This window comes from Oratosquilla oratoria, chromosome 43, assembly GCF_046742065.1.
Source record: "Oratosquilla oratoria isolate Oo_2021 chromosome 43, ASM4674206v1, whole genome shotgun sequence".
Taxonomy (NCBI): domain Eukaryota; kingdom Metazoa; phylum Arthropoda; class Malacostraca; order Stomatopoda; family Squillidae; genus Oratosquilla; species Oratosquilla oratoria.
The window spans coordinates 24338581-24363580 of record NC_134819.1 but is presented as its reverse complement, the minus strand read 5'-3'; the positions used below and the strand labels follow the sequence as shown (position 1 = coordinate 24363580).

General features: G+C 39.3%; 1 protein-coding gene across 2 annotated transcripts in view; it reads right to left on the bottom strand.

Annotated features, from left to right (window-relative positions):
* The window catches only part of LOC143021915 (uncharacterized), a 1014474-nt gene that overhangs the window by 816276 nt on the left and 173198 nt on the right, over positions 1-25000 (bottom strand). For both annotated transcript variants that reach the window (XM_076179768.1, XM_076179769.1), the window contains exon 3: positions 662-930. In XM_076179768.1, the coding sequence (XP_076035883.1) occupies positions 662-930 (269 nt within the window). The remainder of the gene's footprint in view (positions 1-661; positions 931-25000) is intronic.

The following is a 25000-nucleotide window of genomic DNA, read 5'->3' as shown; positions in this document are numbered from 1 at the left end:
CCAAGAACACCCAGAGGCTCCGGAAGAAGGTGTCTGGAAGACTTCGAAGTGTCTTGATTCCTTCCGACGACGACGCTGAGAACTAACGGTGGTGTTCTTAAAAAAAAATTCTTTCCTTATATAAATATTTCCCTTCCAAGGATTTATATAAGATCTATATGAAGAAAGAATTTCTTTTAAGAACACCACCGTAGTCTTCCGACACCTATGGTCACTTGTTATTGAGAATCTACAGACATTTTCCAAAAGTCTTCAACCATTCTATGATTTCCATGAACCCATATTACAGTTTTTGATTACGAGTACTTTGCATATTTTTTATCGAAGAAAATACACTATGCATCAAATACTGTGCAGTAGAATATACTAAACACTTGGCAATTTTTTTTTTATGTTTATGTACTAGAAACCCTCATATGGGCTTAACTTCTGACGACGACTCTACAATCGGATTCCAAAGTTCGTCGACGGTCTTGCTGTACGTATGTTTACACCAGCTAACAGATGCTACTAGAAAATACTAATTCACTTTCGCGATATTCTAATGTAATACTATCCGTGTTGTATATGCAACACTGCCTTGGACTCCCCGTCGACATTCGAGTGTCACGTGACAATGACGTCACGGGTGTGATAATGACGTCACAGTGCCACAACTTACCTTTATGGTTGCTGGCACCCACAAGATCTCCGTTGCTTGTGTAGGAGGCACTCGTTGTCGTGAAGCCAGAGGAGGCGGACGAGGTCGTCGAGGACGAGGTTGGAGGAGGAGGAGGAGGAGCCTGGGACTGGGCCGAGACGGAGGTGGCGATGACCGTCGCTTTGCTGACGCTGCTGCTGTTGCTGCTGATGCTGCTGCTGCTGCTGTGCTGACGTTGTAATGATCGGCTCCGGTCGTTGTTGCTCGTCCCAAGAACGGAGGTTGCAGAGCTGGAAGGAGAGCAAACAGATACGTGAGTTGATGTGTAATTAAGATAAAAGAACAAGTGAATGAATATGTGATTGGATAAGTAAATTAATATGAGCTTGTATGCTTAGGAAAATGAGCAAAGAAATTAATAGATAAATTTTATATATTATATATATATATATATATATATATATATATATATATATATATATATATATATATATATATATTATATATCCAATAATTTTTATGACAGTTGCATGCAGGATTCGAACCCACTGTACTCGGCCATCGTAGATTACCGTAACAACTGTCATAAAAATTATCGGATTGATGTCGCTGCTATTAGCGAATTTCTCTCATATATATATATATATATATATATATATATATATACATATATGTATATATGTATATATCAATATACATATATATATATAATGTATATATAAATATATATATATATTTTTTTTTTTTTTTTTTTTGGGGGGGGACGGCACTTTTGGTGAAAAGAAAGTGAAGGAAAGTCCCCCTAATATACTTTTAATGCATTATTTATTTATCATGAGTTGTGTATATGAATGATGTGTGTGTAAATGTTATTTTGTGGATAAATGTTACATGTGAATCGTGCTAGTGACCATCAGATGTGGAAGGTGGTGTGTGTGTCACTTTTCGACTTTCCCATTTCGGGGCCCTCTATTTGATACTATAAAAGATCAATACTTTCAAATTCAAAGCTACGATTGGTAGCCTCGATGAAAATGTACCCCGAGCTATGACTAATTCATAAGGCAAACAGATAAAAAAAAAAAAAAAAAAAAAATCCAAGGAATGATAAGACACGGGAACCCGTGAGTGTCCTTGTACACTCAAAGATAATCCTCAAGATTTGATTCACGTTACAACTTGAACTCGAATTAATGTCTGTCGAGTGGTAAAACGCTGAACTACATGTAGAAGACACGTGAGCGAGTGTGTACATACAAACGGATACGCTCACGTCCGTTCACAGACGCGCGCGCACACACACACTCACACACACACACACACACACACTCACACACACACACGCACGGAAACACACACACGCACGCACACACACACATATACACACATGCACACACTCACGCAGGCACACATACACATAAAGACACACAGAGAGAGAGAGAGAGAGAGAGAGAGAGAGAGAGAGAGAGAGAGAGAGAGAGAGAGAGACAGACAGACAAACAGACAGGGAGACATAGACAGACAGATACACAAACAAACAGACAGACAAAATGGGTATATAGAGAAAGACAGAAAGGCAAAGTCAAACGGCGACCGACTTGGAATAGCCCTGGAATCCATTAAAGAGCTGTGACATCGCTCCCTTGTACTCTTGGCTCTCCTGTCATGTGTAAGACCCAACACACAGGACACGAGTCCAACATATCTCGTTCAACCATATCCTGGTGGTTGTTGGTCGAAGTTCATCTCCACAGCTCAGGAATCACGGCGTTATCAGATACAATAGGGAACTGGAAGGGCGGACCATTTGGCCATTTCATACTGAAGACTGGTTGTAAAGGATATATGTACATACATTCATACATATATACATACATACAAACATGCATACATACATACATACATACATACATACATACATGCATACATACATGTAGACATGTGGACATACATACATATATACATCACAACTAACACCACAGTCGGACGAAAGAAAGAGTTCAGTAAGCGAAACTATATATTTCGATTACTGAAGAGAATTGCAGTTAGCAATCGAAAAATATAGTTTCGCTTACTCAACTCTTTCTTTCGTCCGACTGTGGTGTTAGTTGTGATTTACAAATGTGTTACTACATTTCTCACCAGTGACATATATACATATATACATACACATACATAAGTACATAGGTACATACATACATAATTACATGCATACATACATACATACATACATACATACATGTATGTGTACATACACATACATACACACACGCACACAAATTTACATATACATATATACATACATACATACATGCATACACACACATATACATATGTATACATTTGACATATATTATTCATATAGTGACAACAGCGTCACGATCGTTCATATGAAGGATACTCCGGCCAAACTTTCCTCTTTGTTATTATTTTGATTTCCTTTTTTTTTTTTTTTTTCCCCTTAATCTCCCACAAACCATTTTTGCAAGAATCCGCCCTCCTCCACCCCTGGTGCCTTGTCCAATGTAAGCACGGTGAAGGAGTTCCCGGAGAATTTGAACGGGGTCGGGGAACTTCCTCTTAGATCTTGAAGCTCAAACTACCCAATGACCTGCATACCTAAGGTACTCAGCTGTGGTCAGAGCTACCACCTTTGCCCTATGCGTTTGCATAGCCGTGATAAATGGTGGTCTCCTGTAGACATTTTGGATCGAATCCAGGTACTCCATCAACGCCATCAGAAGTGGTAATGACCTTCAGCATAAGACAGTGTGAAAAAATGGATGAATAAATGAAATGTCTGAGATGAGATCGACGAGTGATATACAACATCAAATGTGCCCCATATGGAGTAATGTCAGCAACAGTCATCCCTTTCAATACGTTGGCGATTTTGATCGTTTTTGTTTAGGCAAAGGACAAGAGCTGATGTTCAAGAGGACGGACACCGACCTGAAGAAGGTCTCGATCGACCGAGTCCCCTTCCAGGCCAGCGTCCGCCTCTTTTGTTGTTTACCTTCGTCGGAACAAAACCCAAAGGTTACGTCACAGCGTTGAGGAGGCTAAATAGAAATTCATTTTTGTGAGCTGGTGACTGACGTCGATGACGCAAAAGTGACGTGAGTAGCGAAGCTCATTATGACAGCCAATAAAATGACGGTCCAACGACGGGCGTCTGCAGTAAATACATCGGAGAGGGACATCTCCCTGTCGCCATCTGCAAAGTCTACGAACACCCATAGCCTCAACTGAGCGCTTGTTTCAACTGATTGAGCAACCCAGATGAATGAAATCGTATGGCGGTAGTAAAAAACGAATATTCCTACATACACAAACACACATATACACGCGAACGTGCACACACACACACACATACACACACACAAACACATACACACACAAACACACACACACACACATACACACACATACACAAACACACACACAAACACACACACACACACACAAACACATACACACACACACACAAACACACAAACACACACACACACACAAACACACACAAACACACACAAACACACACACACACACGTACACACACACTCTGGCTCACGACAATCGATTTTATTCAGTAGAGGGGTTGTCGCCGTGATGAAAGGGTCAAGAGACGAAAACTGTAACGGGTTCTGCTCTTGGATGTGTTGTAACGGTGTGACGGAGATTCCTGTAACGGTATGTGGTAAGGCCCTGTGTCACTCACATCATAGGTGTGGTATGTGGCGCCGTTTCATGGCTTGGCAGGTGGTGGTGGTGGAGATAGTGGTAGGGGTTGTAGTGATGGTATTGGTAGTGTGGGTGGTGGTGGTTACGGTGTTGGTATTATTTTTGTTGGTGGTGGTGGTGGTGGTGATGGTTTGTGTTGGTAGTAGTGCTGGTGGTGATGTTGGTGGTGGTGGTTGCGGTGGTGTCGGTGATGATGGTGCTGGTGGTGGTTGTGGTTATGTTGGAGGTAGCGATGATGCTGGCGGTATCGGTGATAATGACGGTGGTATTGGTTGCAGTGTCGGTGAAGATAGTGATTATGGTTCTTATTGTATTTGTTGTGCTGTTGGTGGTGATAGTGGTGGTGATAGTGATGGTGATAGTGGTGGTGGTGATAGTGGTGGTGATAATGGTGGTGATAGTGGTGGTGGTGATAGTATTGGTGGTGATAGTGTTGGTGGTGATAGTGGTGGTGGTGATAATGGTGGTGGTGATAGTGGTGGTGGTGATAGTGCTGGTGGTGATAGTGTTGGTGGTGATAGTGGTGGTGGTGGTGATAATGGTGGTGATAGTGGTGGTGGTGATAGTGCTGGTGGTGATAGTGCCGGTGGTGATAGTGTTGGTGGTGATAGTGGTGGTGGTGGTGATAATGGTGGTGGTGATAATGGTGGTGATAGTGGTGGTGGTGATAGTGGTGGTGATAGTGGTGGTGGTGATAGTGTTGGTGGTGATGGTGGTGATAGTGGTGGTGGTGATGTTAGTGGTGGTGGTGATGTTAGTGGTGGTGGTAGCAGTGGCGCCGAAGGAGTGGGTGTAGTGGCGTTAGTGGTAGTGGAGACCAAGTTATATTTTGGTCAGAATGGTCTGACCAACTGTCTCTTAAACATCTTCCGTAACGAGTAACCTTTATCTCCATCTCTATCTACCACCAAACTCTTTACCTCTATCTCTATCTACCACCAAACTCTTCTATTCACGACAGGGAAGAGATTATATTCAATTTCGATGAAATGACTAAGATTTTTCCTTTTCTTCCATCCGGTGCCAAACTATTCCATTCATTCTCTGGGACAACCTACCCACCCCGCGACACACACACATAGACACTGAACGTGTTAAACTCCATTCCAACCCTTCCTTGTACATCGGGTAACACTTTTCTTTTCTTTTGGCTGTAGGTGATGGGATGGGTGGGAGTGGTTTCTATGTCTTTGTTTTTTGGCTACCTCCTATGTAAGGGGGAAAAAAGCCTTTGGTATGTGTATGTACAGTTGCCGCAAAGAAGCTTTATTAATTCCCGTTGCATTGCTTTTGAAGGGAAGGAGTCACATCATTGAGACCTTTTGAATGGTGTCAGGATTTATAAATGCTTATCGATAGTGACCTTAATGTTGATATATGGACGTTTTGTAAGTAATGGAATATGCAAGGATGAGTACGCCGGGACTTACTTATTCCCAGTGACCTCTCCTAGGTATCGCTTGAGAGCTACACCAGCGTTTCTCAAACTTTTTAACCTTGTGTAACCTTTGAAATAAATTGCGTGTCTCAAGGAACCCCTGCGCAAAAAAAAAAAAAAAAAAAAAAAAAAATCATATACCATATCTTTCTCATTTTATTTTCATCGTAATAATAAGTTAGATAGGATGATGTCTATATTACATTATTACAATAACCTTTTGCGGAACCCTGGTTGAGAAACGCTGTTGTACACCATAAGATGTAGTCCATTTTTTTCTTTTTCTTTTTCAATTTACCCCTTTGGAGATGATGGGCAGGGTTGAAACATTTTTAATATACCATGAGTTTCCGAGACCTATGTGATAGTTCTGGAAACGTGATAATTAGATTAGAGGCTTTGTTGATCTTTTTCGGCGAGACGGGACAATAACAGCTTAACTGAGGTGTACAAAATATACTAACTGACTTGTGCTAGTATTGCAGGCCATATAACGTCACCATGCGTACTGAAAAGAAGCGAACATTGCAGAGGTAAGTGAAGACTCCATCAACTGCAACAAGTGGAAATGGTATCTGAGGCACCACGCTCCATCCATCAGTCCCAGATGGCAGATGGCGCCACAGGACAGATGGCGCCTTCCAGGCGAGAACCCCCTATGTATGTTTGTCCGTGTGACTTAATGTAGAAAAATAACCTGATGAGGACCACAATGGAAATAAGCGTTCATGCCTTTTGTGTTATCCTCGGCAATTTACATTTATTATTTCGAACTATGTGTTCTTGTCATTATTTGCACTTCATGTACATTGATTTATTGCCAAATAAAGTCTATCTATCTATCTATCTATCTAAAATGGCATCAGGCCGAAATGGTGAACCACCTTATCAAAGTAACTTAAGGTTCACATGAAGAATCGTCATCCCAGACTTCAACAGGGTGACAATTCTTCATGTGGTCTATCCTAAGGTGACAATTCTTCATGTGGGCCATCATCCTGGGTTTACGATTCTTCGGTTGTATAAGCTGATGACAATAAGCATAACCCTCATTCAACCTAACCTAACCTAATCTTTATTCCACTATTGATATTCGGCGTACTGGGGTGATCTCATGGGGTGACGATTCTTCATGTGAGTGTTCTGGAGTTACAATTCTTCATGTGACCCACTTACTACATACTCTACATACTTTGTTCTGGTTAACAACAGGTAGTTTAATAAGCCGAGAGGAGAGACTGATGATCATGAGCTTCAATCGGTCAAGACCAAATATTGTTCCAAGTCTGTCATACTTTATCTGAATATTGTGTTCAACGCTCAGCCAGACCTGTGAAATACTTTACTTATTTGATTTTGTAATAGCCAGTCAGTGTGATTTAAGACATCGATTCTAACCTAGATAGCATATACCTCATACAAACAAATTAATAGATAAAGAGATAAGGAAGTAAACAAACACAAAATTAGGTAAATAAATAAGTAAATAGAAATTATGTAATTGTATCTGTCTAGCCCTCCTCACAAAGTCATTTACATATCTACTAGTCACCCCTTCATATTTTCGTTTTCTGTTATAGAAAATTCGGGTGATATGGTCACTACTTCGATCATAACATGTCCAAAGTAATATGTCATGGAATTGTCAGTGATATTTACAAGATGTGTGGGAAGCTTTATTTATAGCAGATTTCTATTTGGATCTAAATCTATTTCTTTCCTTATGATGGCCTGGCTCTTCTGCGAATTTCTGGAATCCAGAAGCAAGTCAATTGCAAGTTTCTAATTATGTTTCTTTTTCCATTGAGTCTAGTTCTTGGATAAGATCAAATTATTTTCTTTCTTCATTCAAGATTGAATTTTTGTAATCTTTTCGCATACCTAAAGTCAACATCAGATTCTTAACATTCGTCTTCTTTAAACAGTTATATTTATTAAGTTATTTGTTTATTGTTTTATATTTCTTTTGTCGTTTTCTATTTGAGCATTACCTAGCTAATATACAATTTAGATTGTGAGCCTTTATCTATTAGATTATTCTTTTGAATGGTTTCATTTGTGTTTTCTTTTAATTGAGGATAGTGCTCAACTTTTCCAGGCAGGGTAATTTCTGGGTATATCATTTATGAAAGGAATTTCATATACGAGATTATCTGTGACTCTATTTACTATGCACCGCTTTGAAAGCTATTTGGACCAAAATAAATAAATAAAAAATAAAAAATAGGATTTCTTTTTTCATTCTCTTCATTTTGGTGTGACTTCTGTAACCATCTGACATTCAAAACCAAATATCAAATTCTTATTAATATTTGCATTTTTTTAATCGTTTTGTAAAAATTATTCTTTTTCGTGTTTTTTTGTTTCACACTGGCACTCAATTTTTGTCACCGCATAATATTCAAAATAAAAATTTATGTCAACCATATATTCCCCTCTATTCCAGCCTTGCCCCTGTCACTTCAATTTGGTATGCATTGGCAATTTGTCCGCGGGGTAGCGCGAGGTGACAATTTGTCCGCCGGGCTGCATTTTTTGTCTCAATCTAACCGCGCCGCCTATTTTAAGCTACACCGCCACGGAATTAATCTCACTTCACCCAGAATATATGAAGCTTTAACCCCATAAATCCCGTGCCAGTAGACTGTAGATTTTGTTATGGCTTAGACGTGACGATTTTATTCGATTAAGAGGCGAGACTTGGACTGATATTTCTGAGATTGTCTCAATTTTCCATTTTGGGTCACGTGGTTATTTTTATTTATTTATTTATTTTTTTATCTACCTATTTATATTTTTTTTTCTTGCTGCCTCCAGACCATTTGATTCGGCTTTACGAAAGTCTTTAAGCAGGAAAGGGTTTAAAGAAGACTCGATTAACTCTTCTAAGCCAGGTGGTATGTATAATTATTGAACTTTTAATTAACGTCAGTCTGTTATATTTAACTAAGAAGACTAACTAAACCAACCAAAAAGTTTGGGGACAGAGTACCTTCCCTGGGCACTCCAAATACCAATCACGTATGTCAGTGTATTTCTTATATATAAAAAAAACAACTGACACATGCAAGCAACATGATATCAAACATGATGCACAAGGCGACGAAAAGTTGTCCCTTACAAGAGACATTTTCCATTCAGTTCGAATCCTATCAAGTGGCCAGGGCGCACTTTCTCTGTCTCCTTTGTCGATACTCTATTTGAGGATTTGAAGTGAAAGCGTGTGTGTCTGTCTGTGTGTGTGCGTGTGTGTACGTGTGATTGAGCCTTGATCCAAAGGGAGGGGTAATGAAAAGCGAGGACCAAGAGAAATAGAGGGGGAAGTGCCCAACGGTGCCGTGGAATCAGTGACACAAGTAGAATGGGATCCTACAATATTACAAAGGGTTACAAAGGTGGAGCATGCCGACAGGAGACCTTTTGGTTCATAACTAGGTCGGATGCGAAAAAATTATAATAATGATAAATAAATAGTAAATAAATAAAATAAAAATTATAGTAATATAAATATTGATAAATAAAATAAATAAATAAATGCATAGGTTCAGTTAAATAGTAAACAAACAGGTAAATAGTAAATAATAACAGATTGGCATATAACTAACAATAAATGAGAATCAAGCAAATATCCCGTTTACTTTAACTTGGTGGAAGAACTTTCTTTACCATTTTCACAGAAAAAATAAATTCGCGACCCTCAGTCTTATCTAATATTTTTTCCTTATTTTATTTCTACCTTGTAAATATGTGTTAAAAATAACCCGATAACTTATGAGAGTTTTCTTCCGTGTAAGCAGGTTAGAGAGCTTAAAACCTGGCACTAATCGCCAACCGGCTCTGCTTGCTCTTGGCACCCTTTGACTCCCCAATGGCACCACGAATGACACGCATGAGGGATGGCTGGGTCTCTACCCGGCATGGCACAACGACCTAGCACTGTTATTTATATCATACAAAAGAGAGATGGTACTCGGCTGGATATAGATGCCATTGGGAAGGGGCACGGATGACCTTGATTGTTACTAGCCCTGCACCGTCCCCTAACCTCCTCCCTATTTCTAGGAAGGGCCAAGAAAGGGGAGTATGACACAACGACCTATCACTGTTATTTATATCATACAAAAGAGAGATGGTACTCGACTGGATGTAGATACCATTGGGAAGGGGCACGGACGACCTTTATTATTGCTAGCCCTGCACCGCCCCCTAACCTCCTCCCTATTTCTAGGAAGGGCCAAGAAAGCGGAGTATGACACATTGACCTATCACTGTTATTTATATCATACAAAAGAGAGATGGTACTCGACTGGATGTAGATACCATTGGGAAGGGGCACAGACGACCTTTATTATTGCTAGCCCTGCACCGCCCCCTAACCTCCTCCCTATTTCTAGGAAGGGCCAAGAAAGGGGAGTATGACACATTGACCTAGCACTGTTATTTATATCATACAAAAGAGAGATGGTACTCGGCTGGATATAGATGCCATTGGGAAGGGGCACGGATGACCTTGATTGTTGCAAGCCCTGCACCGCACCCTAACCCCCTCCCTATTTCTAGGAAGGGCCGAGAAAGGGGAGTATGGGAGGTATGGGAGGGGTAGGGGGGTAGGGAAATAGGGAGCAGAGTGAGTGGGAGTAAATGCAACAAGACCTTCGAGGTGACTTTACGTATGACATTACCTTCTATAGTCTCTTAAAACCCTTACCCCTATTCTCTTTCATTCTTTCTCGACCTCTCTCTTTATTCCTGCTCGTTTCTCCTTTTCTCTCTCTCTATCTCCCTGACTTTTTCTTCTATCCATTTCTCTTCCTTCCTGTCTTTGTCTCTTTCTCTCCCTCTCTCTTATTTCCTGTCGTTTTTTTCTCCTTCCCTCTTTCTTTCTGTCTTCCCCCCTCTCTCTCTCTCTGTCTCTCTCTCTCTTTCTTTCTTTCTCTCTCTCTTTCTCTCTTTCTCTCTCTCTCTTTCGCCCTTTAGTGTCGTTTGTTCCTGGTATGAAAAGTTCACACGCAATTAAGTCCTTGAACCCAGCAATATGTTTCAGATATTTTGCTTCTTACTGAGGTGGAAGAGTCTCCTCTAGGTCTCGAATTCCCAAAGTCACGAGGCCGTCGATCCCCAAGTCACCTGAGCATCAGCTGAGAAATCATCTTCGTTTGACAAGAGAGCGTCTTATGTCACATGGCGCGCCAAACAGACAGACAGACAGACAGACAGACACAGACAGAGACACACACACACACACACACACACACACACACACACACACACACACACACACACACACAGGTGGAAGAAGAAGTCACGGGTCTAGATCTGAGTTAAGAGTTTATTCCTGACCTGTTTGCCTTTATGCTTCTTCAGATGAGCGTAAAGCGAAACCGGTCAGGAATAAACTCTGAACTCAGATCTAGACCCGTGACTTCTTCTTCCACCTTTCTCAACTTATCACAATGTCTTAGCACACACACGCGCGCACGCACACACACACACACACACACACACACACACACACACACACACTCACACACACACAAACACACGCACACACACAGGTGGAAGAAGTCACGGGTCTAGATCCGAGTTACGAGTTTATTCCTGACCTGTTTAGATTTACTCTTCTTCAGATGAGCGTAAAGCGAAACCGGTCAGGAATAAACTCTGAACTCAGATCTAGACCCGTGACTTCTTCTTCCACCTTTCTCAACTTGTCACAATGTCTTAGCACACACACACGCGCGCGCGCGCGCACACACACACACACACACACACACACACACACACACACACACGCATACACACAGGTGGAAGAAGAAGTCACGGGTCTAGATCTGAGTTACGAGTTTATTCCTGACCAGTTTGGATTTACTCTTCTTCAGATGAGCGTAAAGCGAAACCGGTCAGAAATAAACTCTGAACTCAGATCTAGACCCGTGACTTCTTCTTCCACCTTTCTCAACTTATCACAATGTCCGCATACACACAGGTGGAAGAAGAAGTCACGAGTTACGAGTTTATTCCCGACCTGTTTGCCTTTACGCTTCTTGAGATGAGCGTAAAGCGAAACCAGTCAGGAATAAACTCTGAACTCAGATCTAGTCCCGTGACTTCTACCACCTTTCTCAACTTGTCACAATGTCTTAGCACACACACGCAAGCACACACGCACACACACAAAAGCACACGCAAACACACACATACACACGTAAGCACACACGCACACACACACATACACACACACATATGTACACACAAACACATACGATCAAGCTCTCGTTTAGGAAAAAAAAAAATAGTCACAACCTTATTTGGAGTGTTTGGACACTTTGGTACATTCGGTTTCTTTGTTCATGCCTACGCTAAATGGTTCCATTTTGCACAGGAAGAACTCTAGGCTATGAAAAATTAAAAGACTAAGCTGATAAATGCGCCTCTTTTTGGAAAATTCCGTTGTTTTTTTCTGGATAACGACATCCGACTAAATACAACTTCGAAAATCTATATTTCAGATGAAGTAAAAGGGATTAGTTTTGTTTAATGCTAGAATATTCTGTTCAACTTAAGAGACATCTGTCATTAAAATCATTGTTAAAAAAGACCTGTGTTGATGGCTGATATTTATGGGATGGTTTGGGACGAGATATTGTCGTCAAATAAGAGTTCAAGAGCTCAAGTAAGAGTGCAAGAGTCTTGGCAGTAACCTGTCTAAGCACAGAAGAAACTCTTCAAGAGGTCATGGGAGTCGGTGCATGTTTCCATCAACAGAAACATCGTCTTCAGTGTGACCGAGATGTCTCCAATTAATGCACAGGCTACTGATTCACTCCCCATTAAGGCTTGAGATACGGACGACAAATGCAAACCCAAGCTTCCCCGAACCTCTACGAACTTTGAAGACCAAGTATGATTACATTGTACTCCTATTTTACGACAAAGATACACTAGTCACATAGATTTCTGCTTTCCTCTGCAGGAAATCTACACGAAGACGACGACAGGGAAGGAGCATATCATGCAAGAGACAATTAAACCTTTATCACAGTAATCACATTATTTATTGCACTACTACAACCCTCCTGTTGGAGGGGCATTACAAAAGAGAGGAATGTCTGTTGAGGAAGGGAGGGAGAGGACAAAAGATAGAGGTGAATGGAGAGGGGTTGTGTATAGATGATGCTGTGATGCATGAGGGGGAATGGGTGGGGGATGGCGGGGATGAGGATGTATGTATGAGAAAAAATTTGACACAGCCCAAAGCGATTTCTCCCCGTCTTCTCCTTTTCTGCATGGGAGGACGGAGAGGGGGGGTCGTCGAATTTATGAAGCGGCCTTGCTGCGGATGTGCTGTGTCTTGCGACACTGCTTCTGACCCAGGGCAGTGGACAGGATGCAGGGATGACCCGTCATCCAGGAGGTGCCAAGATAGGAGGGAGGGAGGAGGGTGGAGGGGAGTAGAATATATAGGAAATGGAATGGGTGGGAGTGGTTTGTATCCCCTTTTCTTTTTGGCTACCCCCCGTGTAGGTGGGAAAAGCCTTTGGTATATGTATGTACAACCCTCCTGTTACCAGAAACCTTTCCGCTCAGGTTTTCCCAGAGAAGGATGAGGGCCAGAATAAGTCCTAATAAATCATATCCTAAATCCATTCATGAGTATCCTATCTTATACTTACGCTTGATAGCGCCAAATGATTTTAAAACAATTCAAAGAATAAACAATTGGTAAACATGTACATCACCCCCACCAAATTCAGAATCCAGTCACACCCGCGGTTAATTGCACTGAAGGAATCGGTGTCCTTCATTGCCTCAGCGATGTACTGTACTACAAATGGGTAAACATGTACATCACCCGCACCAATCTCAGGGATTCGAGAGACACCGGCGGTTAATTACATTGGAGGAATCAGCAATGTACTGTACTACAAATGGTAAACATGTACATCACCTTCTCCAAACTCAGATTCGAGATACACCCGCGGTTAATTGCATCAGAGGAATCAGTGGCCTTGAGTGCCTGAGCAATGTACTGTACTACAAATGGCACTATATTAAGTTACAACAGACTCATTCCCTCTTTGGCACTACTCTCGGTCGTTTGGCACTGAAGCGGCAGTCCTCGATCTTACGCAATGACCTTTTGTTATTTGTTCTCTTTCCTCTCGTTTATCGTTGTTGATTCTTCTTACTCGAGGATTATCCATGAATGGGATCGCAGTCATATATTTTCTTTTATGAAAAATGCATGGTTTCTTTGTTTTTATTTCAGTTTTGGAATCTTAGACTTTTCTTCATCCAAACAAAACACATCAAAATGAATAATTTAATAATATCCTTCAACATGATGATCATAACGTATCATGTTGGTCGGATACACACACACACACACACACACACAATATATATATATATATATATATATATATATATATATATATATTATATATATATATATACATACATACATACATAAATACATACATGCATACATATATCAAAGGCTTTTTCCCCCTTACATGGGAGGTAGTCAAAAAGAAAAAGGCATAGACACCACTCCCACCCATTCCATCCCCTACATACTCCACTCCCCTCCATCCTCCTCCCTCTCTCACGTCTTGGCACCTCCTAGATGACGGGTTATCCCTGCATCCTGTCCACTGCATTAGGTCAGAAGCAGTGTCGCAGGACACGCACATCCACAGCAAGGTCGCTTCATTAATGCATATGTATATATATATATATATATATATATATATATATATATATATATATATATATATATTGAGAGAGAGAGAGAGAGAGAGAGAGAGAGAGAGAGAGAGAGAGAGAGAGAGAGGGAAAGAGGCAGAGAGAGAGAGAGAGAGAGAGAGAGAGAGAGAGAGAGAGAGAGAGAGAGAGAGAGAGATTTTAAGAGTCAGTCAGTACATATTAGTTACACGGAGCAGTTACTAGACTGAGTGGCACTTGACTCATCACTCTGGCAGTCGACAATCTGTTTCATCAGTTCCCGAGGTATCCACTCGTTGGAGGGAACGTTACCATATCCGACGACTTACGTATTCATTCCTCCTGTCAGCAATCCTCACTATCTTCTTGAAATACTTACTTGACAACAGTTAAATATTCGCAAAGGTTTGTTTGTTTCTGTGTGTGTGTGTGTGTGTGTGTGTGTGTGTGTGTGTGTGTGTGTGTGTGTGTGTGTGTGTGTGTGTGTGTGTGTGTGTGTGTGTATGTGCAGAATACTACAGAGAAAGGAACAAGACAATCCGAGCGCTTTCGTGATATTTTCACATTAACAAGGAGTACAAGTGTATGTGTGTGTGTGTGTGTGTGTGTGTTTTACTTTATACATGATATCGTCTTTCTGAATCTATATGAAATTTGAGTCAGAGGTCCACATGCATCCCAGAATAACGCATAGAAATCGGGGTTCCTCTCATTTTAGGTGAATATCAAAATATCATTATGTATGCAGGATAACGTCCCATTTGTAGGAATAACATAAATATTTCAAGAGTATTTCGCATTCCTCTATCATCTAGAGCAGCGTTCCTCAACCATAGGGTTCCCCGGAACCCTAAGGTTCCGCAAAAAGTCCCTAAGGGTTTCACGAGAACAGGTGAGATAAGCCAATGCACTTTTGTTTTTGTTTTTTTATTTCATATACGTAATATAATTAAACACGCACGACATATTCTTGGTTGTTATAATGTAATATAGACATCATCCTATCTAACCTATTATCACGATGAAAATAAAATGAGAAAGAGATGGTATATATATATATATATATATATATATATATATATATATATATATATATATAATATAATATATATATACATACATTTTGCAGGGGTTCCTTGAGACATGCAATATATTTTAAAGGTTATATACATATATATATATATATATATATATATGTATATATATATATATATATATATATATCAGTGGTTTCTTGAGATATGCAATTCATTTTAAAGGTTACGCAAGGGTAAAAAGGTCGAAAAACGCAGGTCTAGGGAAGGAATATAAAGTAAAAATTACGACACTATTGCTATAAGGTAGAGAAATGACTCTACCAGATACTCTAAGGGCAAATATCTCATTTAATTAACATTCTCTTCTATATACGCTCTTAACCTTCAGATTCCCCATCGGGTATTTTCTGTCGCTTAATGCCGTCCCTATCCTTTGCCTCTCAACCTGCGCTGCAATAAAGTCTTCTAAAGAGTTAAAAAAAAAAAAAAAAAAAAAAAAAAAAAAAAAAACTTCGAGAGCTAATGGTCTATAAACATTTACTTGAGCTTTTAAGCATTAGTGTATCGTATAATTACTGCTCCGAGACCAGCCTACGCTCTACAAGGTCGTTTGTCTTCATTTAGTCGTTCACGTACACAAATACACACGTACACACACTCGCGGACACACACATACATACACACACAAACACACACACACACACACACACAGACAAACAGACGTATATACATACATACATTCTCTCTTGATAGCGTATTGGGTTACGTCAATGTAACTTTGTTACGGGTTAGCTGGGTTCGAATCCTCGGCTCGTCTACGTTTCAATTTCCACGGATGCCTCCTTCGAGCGATTCTCAGTCTCGTTTGCGATGGTAGGGAATTAAAAGTGATATGTGGTTGGAAAAAGATATACATACATACATACATACTCGTATATACACGCACGCAAGTACACATACATATATGAACACATACATACATACGTAGATGAATTATATATACACACATGTAGATATACACATAGGCGTAATATAAACATACACACACACACACGCGCGCGCGCACGCACACATACACACACACATACACACACTCGCGCGCGTACACACATACACACACACACACACACACACACACACACATGAACACATGGAAACATATATACATACATACATACATATAAACACACATATGAATATATACATACAAAAAAATACACACAGATACAGACACACACAAACACACACACACACACGTACACACACACGTACACACGAGCGGGCGCGCACCCTATGCTTGTATTTGGTAACATCATTACGCTGTGCCTTGCAACCCGACGCCTCTCGATGCATGTAGAGCCATCAGACCTCCATTCCCTCGCTCCTCCGATGTTTTGCACGCTACACGACGAGCCACGCGGCCCGAGGCGATCCGCATGTCTCCAACGTGCGACGGGCGCTGTCGAGTCCGCATTGTAAACTTTTGACGCCCGTGGCGTTGTTCGTGTGTTTTGTTGTGGTCATATAAGGGAGGGGTTCGTTTTCGGCTGTTGTGATTCACTATGGTCTTGGACCACGTGTTGGACTCGTGACTGATAGTTATTAACCTCCCGGATGAGAGCTCAGAGGTCGTATGACCGATCTATGGGTAATACTGTGACCTTAAACGCACACACACCCCCAACTCCCCATTTAAGAGAGTTGGAGTAATAACCCACAGTATAGCGATACTGAAATTATTTCACCCCTGGGCGGGATTCGAACCCGGACCGCCGTAGTGGCAGACGAGAAATCTAACCACCGCACCACGAGGTTGTGGTTGTGAGTTTGTTCTGTCTGTGGTCAGGTGGTTTTATTCGTCTAAGAAGATTCTCTGCCGTTGATGAGTTCATCTGTAGATGCAGGTCAGGGTTCTTGATTTTTTTTTTTCGACAAATGTTTTCCTTTGCCTGAACATCGCTGTATTTCACTTCGGACTATGTTCTCTCTCTCTCTCTCCCTCTCTTTCTCCCTCTGTCTGTCTGTCTGTCTGTCTCTCACTCTCTACCTGTCTGTCTGTCTGTCTGTCTCTCTACCTGTCTGTCTGTCTGTCTTTCTCATTCTGTCTGTCTGTCAATCTCTCACTCTCTACCTGTCTGTCTGTCTGTCTGTCTTTCTCATTCTGTCTGTCTGTCTGTCTCTCTCTCTTTCTTTCTCTTTCTTTCTTTCTCTTTCTCTCTCTCCTTACTCGGGTAAGGAAAACACCCTCTTGTCTTTTAAAGTATCAAAGTATTGTTGATTCTTAAAGCAATGCTCTTTCCTTATTCTTTCTAAACTGGTTTGAATCTGTCTGTGTTAACTTCGTTAATTAATTTGCACACTCAACTAGACTTTTTTCTTTTTACTAATTTCCAGCGAGTTTAGCTCATTCCAGATACCACGGTCTCCATCTGAAAGAGGTTAAAGATAACCAACTCCTAAACTAGCGGTCGTCATATAAGTTATCTTTGAACTTAGTTGGGTCTTCACTGGGTTTCGTGCGTGCGTGCGTGTGTGTGTGTGTGTGTGTGTGTGTGTGTGTGTGTGTGTGTGTGTGTGTGTGTGTGTGTGTGTGTGTGTGTGTGTGTGTGTGTCCCGCTGATCTATACAAATATCGATGTCGTTATTTTCGACAACATCAACAACAACAACAACAACAACAACAACAACAACAACAAGAAACTACTGAGAAAGAACTTCCCGAAAATTTTAATTGGAAAAAATCTTTTGCAAATAATTAAGAAAAATCAAGAAGTTTTGTTTGCGTCTTCCCTACTTTTCCTTGTGCCTGCTTTGGCCACACCAGCGTTTCTCAACCAGGGTTCCCCGGAATCCTAAGGTTCCGCAAAAGGTCCCTAAAGGTTCCGCGAGAACAAGTGAGATAAGCTAATGCACTTTTGATTTTTTACTTAATTTCATGTACGTAGTATAATTAAACACGCACGCCATATTCTTGGTTATTGCAATAATGTAATATACAAATCAACCTATCTAGCCTATTAGTACGGTGAAAGTAAAATGAGAAAGATATGGTGTGCATATATATATATAATTATATATATATATATATATATATATATATATATATTTTTTTTTTTTTTTTTTTTTTTTGTGCATAGGGGTTCCTTGAGACACGCAATTTATTTTAAAGGTTACGCAAAGGTAAAAAGATTGCGAAACACTGGGCCACACTGACTAGAAAAGGAAGTGTCAAACAAGCTGACACAATATCGAACATTCGAAGGCATCTGATATTCAAAAAGAAAGAAGATAAAATGGAAAAGACAACATCGATATTGTGGACATCTCGCGGCAATGTGATGTCAGAATTCTAATGATATAAAAAAAATAGACACTCAACTTCTTCCGACACCAAATACGTTTTTGAAACGAAGAAAGAAATATCTTATTTTCAAAAAATAGCTATGGCAAGGGACTAAGTAGGCTGTGAGTACTACTTTTTTGTGTGTGTTTCTTGAAAAATAATCTAACGAGTGATTTCTTTTTGAAAAAAATAAACACCAACATGACACATTCTTCATTTCTAACATGCAACTAATCAACTAATCTTGAAATTATATTTCTTATAATTGTTTTGGTTGTCGGCAGAGAATTTTATTCAGTTACGGGAGACCTTTCCCTGTTTAGCGTTATGATTAAATCTATCTGGATTAACCTTTTTATTACTTTGATTACTGTAATTCATTACTGTAATTTTCATTACAGTATTTAATCTATTTCTGTATGTCTTCTTGCTGCCGCTCGGTGATTACAGTAATTCATTACTGTAATTTTCGTAACATTATTTATTTTGTGGATTTCTTCTCGCTGCCGTCAGGTGATTTTATTCGGCCCCTTTGGACACAGAATGGCAGTGTATGCGCGTCATTCCAGCTCTTGCCGAACAAATATGCTCAGATGTGGGAATATCGCTGCACTTCGTAAGTTCAGACGGTTTTGAGAAACTCGCTAGATAAGGACGACGATTTTTTTTTTTTTTTTTTTCCCTTGGCCAGCATCAGTTGATTCTCTCGAACCGAGGCAAATGATTCAAGAGACGTTCTCAGAGAGAATACATATATATATATATATATATATATATATATATATATAAAAATAGACACTATATATATATATAATATATAAACACATATCTGTGTGTGTGTGTGTGTGTGTGTGTGTGTGTGTGTGTGTGTGTGTGTGTGTGCGTGTGTGTGTGTGCGTTACAAATAAATAGATGAATAGATAAATGCATACACAAGTACACAGGAATATATAACAATACATAAACGAGTGAGTAAATATCTAAATAAATGATTAAATGAAAATGTAAAAGCAGAATAGAGCAGGACCATGTCGAACAAAAGGAATGAAAAATGCAGATTCAAAAACATAGATTTGAACCAAACAAAACACGAGAGCCTGAGCATTGGAAAATCTTGCATCAAACCGAATAGCTAATGCTTGCAATAAATTCTCCCATGTTGCATAGCATGAAACAACAGTTTGCAACCTAAAAAAAAAAAAAAAAAAAAAAAAAAAAAAAAAAAAAATCTGAAGCATTTTTTTTTTTTTTTTTTTTTGTCTTGGGGGCCGCAGGACATCGAGGAAATTTTCTTCTGAAATATTATTTTTTTCTTTCTCTACTAAAATTTTTTGTCGGTCTTTGTAATGCAAATCCTCTTATTACCGTCGCCTCCTGTATTCTACTCTGCCCAACGTTAGGCGATTATATTAAGTTAAAGGACAAACTCACAACCAAACAAAATTTTCTCCCAACGACCTCTCCCTTTGGTCTTTCCCCTCGACGTCTCCCCTCGGCGTTCCCCCTCACCTTCCCAAAATCGTGCCAACCCTCCCCCAACTCTCCAACCTTCCCTTGAACTTTCTTCCTCGACATTTCCCTTTCAATCTCTCTCATTCTTCGACATCTTCCCTTTCGACCTTTTCCCCCTCCGAGGCCCTCAATTCACAAGTCGAGATTCCTCGGCACGTCCACCCAATTATTGATTCGGTGGTCCTTTTCTTTGCAATGGTACCCAATCTACTGTAGCCCCCTATTCACACAACTGCTCCTCTGAATACCAATATGTATTGCCATCAGGGTTATTGTTGTCCAGGTTTTCATTGCGATTGGTGTTACTACTACCACTTTTACTTTTGCTTATTGTGCACTACTACTACTTTTATTATTAGTGATTCTTTAGTGCGATTGGCGTTACTCCTACCATTGTTACTTTTACTTATTGTGCACTGCTACTACTACTACTACTACTACTTTTACTATTTGTGATTCTTCAGTGCGATTGGCTATCAGTTATTTTTTTTTTATTGTGCATTTCTACTACCATTTTTACTATTTCTTCAGCACGATTGGCGTACTACTACCATTGTTATTTTTATTTATTGTGTACTGCAACTACTACTTTTACTATTAGTGATTCTACTATGTTGCTGCAGTTAATACTAATAATCTTGTTACTATCAATATTGTTCCTACCATTATTACTACTATTCATAGAACTTTAATATTTGTTGATTTATTACCAAACTGTGTACAGTTTTTATTACATTCAACATCAACATCATAAACACAACCTTCCCTACTCTTTATACTCTTCCTCTTCCCGTCTTCTACTTTTGCTCTCTTTCTCCTCCTTATCTTACTCTTTTTTCATTCTCTTATTCGTCGTTCTCATCCTTTTCTCTTTTTCTCATCCATCTCTTTTTCATTTCCTCTTTTTCCTTTCTCCTTTTCCTCCTCTCTCCGTCTCCTCCTCTTTTTCCCCATCTTTCTTTTCTCTTTCTTATTTTCTCCTCTATCTCTTTCTCTTCCTTGTTCTTTCCCCTCTCTTTCACCTTCTTCCTTTTTTCCTCCTCCTTTTTCTCCTCCTGTTCCTCTTTCTCCTTCTCTATTTGATCTTTATTTTTTCTCCTTTTCCTCCTCTCCTTTTGCTTTTTTCATTTCCTATTCCTTAATGTTTCTTCCTACCCCTCCTCTTCATTTTCTTACCTTCCTGTTTCCCTTCCATTTTTCTTTTCTTTTTTCCTCTTCCCCTCATCTTCCTTTTCTTCTTGCTCTCTCCTTTTCCTATTTCCTCTTTCCTTCACCCTTTCTCTTCCACGTCACCCTTTCACACCCTCCAGTTCTTCCTCAGTGACCTCATTTGACTTTCATGCAGTCTGTCAAGACTCTGACCTGGTCTTCTTTCCCTGTCAAGACTCGAGGCCGCGTTCCATATGTATCTGCAGGAGGTTGGGTGCGGCGTCGAGGGACTGCAGTGTCGCAGTGGATAATTTTGCCAACCATGTCTTCGGGAGTCATAGATAGATATATAGACAGATAGATAGATGTATAGACAGATTACAAAGGATTACAAAGGCGGAGCATGCCGACAGGAGACCTTTTGATCCATATCTAGGTCGGATGCGAAAAAAAAAATCATATTAATAATAAAATAATAAATAAAGATAAAGTAAGTAAACAGATAAATAAATTAACATACAGACAGACATCATACTTAATGGTCCCTCAAATTGGTGATAATCTATTGACAATAACTATATTGTCGATATTTATATCATTGGCAGCCGTGGCCGCTCCTGTGCTTTTGAAATGTTTTTTCTTGAATAACTGGTACCAAATAGGCCTGGTCAATATTGCTAGAATTACTTTAATATTACCAATGAATAATCACTGTACATGGGTCCCTTAAGCATGAAGCTGAGGCCATAAGACAACACTCAGGGATAGCAAAACAGATGAGACAACACATCAAAGTGCTACCAGCACTCAGGCATTATGTGGGGCGTAGAACCTTACCAAGGAAATCCGATAAAGATCTGATGGTCAGTTTCCTTCGTAATTCTAGTGTTATAATTCCCTGACACTGATGGCTACATAACAAGAACAAGAAAAAGAACAAGAACAAGAATAAGAACAACAACAACAACAACAACAGTAACAACAACAGCAACAGCAACAACAACCATTACATCAACCTACACGTTACCACGGTTGGAGCCTATTCCTTGAGTTTCCATTGGGAACCTTTCCCCTGCCTGCCCTAGGGTGTTTGAATACTGGGAGGTTATGTCTTCCTTTTGTAGAGAAACTATTCACAGAAAATCCCATAATGGACGTAAATAATAGAAAATGGCACGAAGCCACCATTCGCCGGAGTGGTTGTGGCAATATTTCAAAGGGAAAAGCTTTCTCACCTTCTCTCTACACGTAAATATGTTTTCATTTGCGAAAATATACATATGTATGAACATGTTTATGATATGTGTATATTTATATATATATATATATATATATATATAAATGTGTGTGTGTGTGTGTGTGTGTGTGTGTGTGTGTGTGTGTGTGTGTGTGTGTGTACAGTTGAAAACGAAGGATTTCAATGCTTGGTAGCACATAGTGATAACAAAAAAGTTGAAATTAACATGCAACTAAATGTGTCTATAAATGGTTGTCTTAGTAACAGAAATGTGGAAGAAAAATATTTGTTATTACATTACGATTTACTACGGCTCTTACTTTATTCCACCTTATTCTATCTTATTTTATCTATCGGCTTAAAAATAAATAAATAAATAAATAAAAATAAAAAACAGCGGCTCACTGCAACTGACAGGACTTTACCTTACCATGGGTTCTATCGGCTTAATATATATATATATATATATATATATATATATATATATATATATATTATATATATTATATATATATATATATATAAAATAAATATATAAACAGCGGCTCACTGCAACTGACAGGCCTTTACCTTACCATGGGTTTCTCACTATCCACTGCGTGGGAGTGGGATGTATTAATCATTTAGATTATCTATTTTGTTGGAGAATGAAATTGCACACGGGCAAGTGTCTGGGAACTTGTTATCCCAACAGTGGCTGCAGATGCACTCCCCGTATGCATAGCACAGTTGCAGGAGCCCCGCTCTTTTCGTTTTCTTTAGAGTTATTTGGCGGTGACTTGGCAAATTCGCCTCATCTAATTTTCGCGATGTCGTGCTTCATTAACGTCGGTTTGGTTGATAACTTAGTACCGCGACCTTCTTAATTACCTCCTGGTAACGCGCTTAACAGATCTGATTCAAGTTAACACAATGATTTTACTCAGATATAGGGGGTTAACCCTATGAGATCCTTAACCCTTCAAGTCTTCGTGGCTACTTTAGATATTTTGTCCTGGCCAGTGCTGTATGATTTTATTCAATCAAGAGAAACCTCAATGGGTTTAGAAGTATATTCCTCAACACAGTGGGTACTATAATGATTTTGTTCTGGTTAACGTCAGGTTATTCCATTCATCTATGAAGAAGTTGTCGTCCCGAAAGAGCTCATCAATACTAATCCTTTGAAAACGACAAGTGTCTTAGTATGTTTATTCTGACTACTGGGGCGAAAATGTATGAGTGTGTGTGTATATATATATATATATATATATATATATATATATATTATATACATATATATATATACATATATATATATATATTATATACATATACATATATATTATATATACATATACATATATATTACATATATATACATATATATATATTATATACATATATATATTATATACATATATATATATCATATACATATATTATATACATATATATATATTATATACATATATATATATATATAATATATATATATATATATATATATATATATATATATGTTGAGACATTGTGACAGGTTTGAGGAAAGTGGAAGAGAAAGACACGGGTCTAGGACCAAGTTTATTCCTGACCGGTTTCGCTTATAGCTTCCTCTGAAAAAGCTACAAGCGAAACCGGTCAGGAATAAACTCGGCCCTGGACCCGTGTCTTTCTCTTCCTCCTTACATGTATATGTATCCCAAAGGAAGAACATGAAAAAATAAATATATAAGAAAATAAATTAAGAAATAGCAGCACATACACCCTCAACAACCAGAGCTCTAAAACCCGGACTTAGGAGAAGTCCATCACGGCAGAGCCTATAACCCTTATGCCCTTCCGTGATGACGTCGTCTAGCTGGCACTCCTGATCGTCGTCGGTGCCACGATGCCCTTGGCACTCTGGCAGGAAGTGCGTGCGTAGGTCGGAGTCAAATTCAGCGGTCATTCACCAAGAATAACCACGGCTAATCTTTGACGTACATTACTCACACTGAAATATACTCGTACATGTACATGCACATACTTTATATATAAGATACATGTACGTAAATATATATATATGCATATATACATATACATATATACATATACATGTACATGTAAGGTACATGCACATTTACATATGCATATGCATATACATATACATACATGTACATGTACATATACATATGCATATACATATACATAC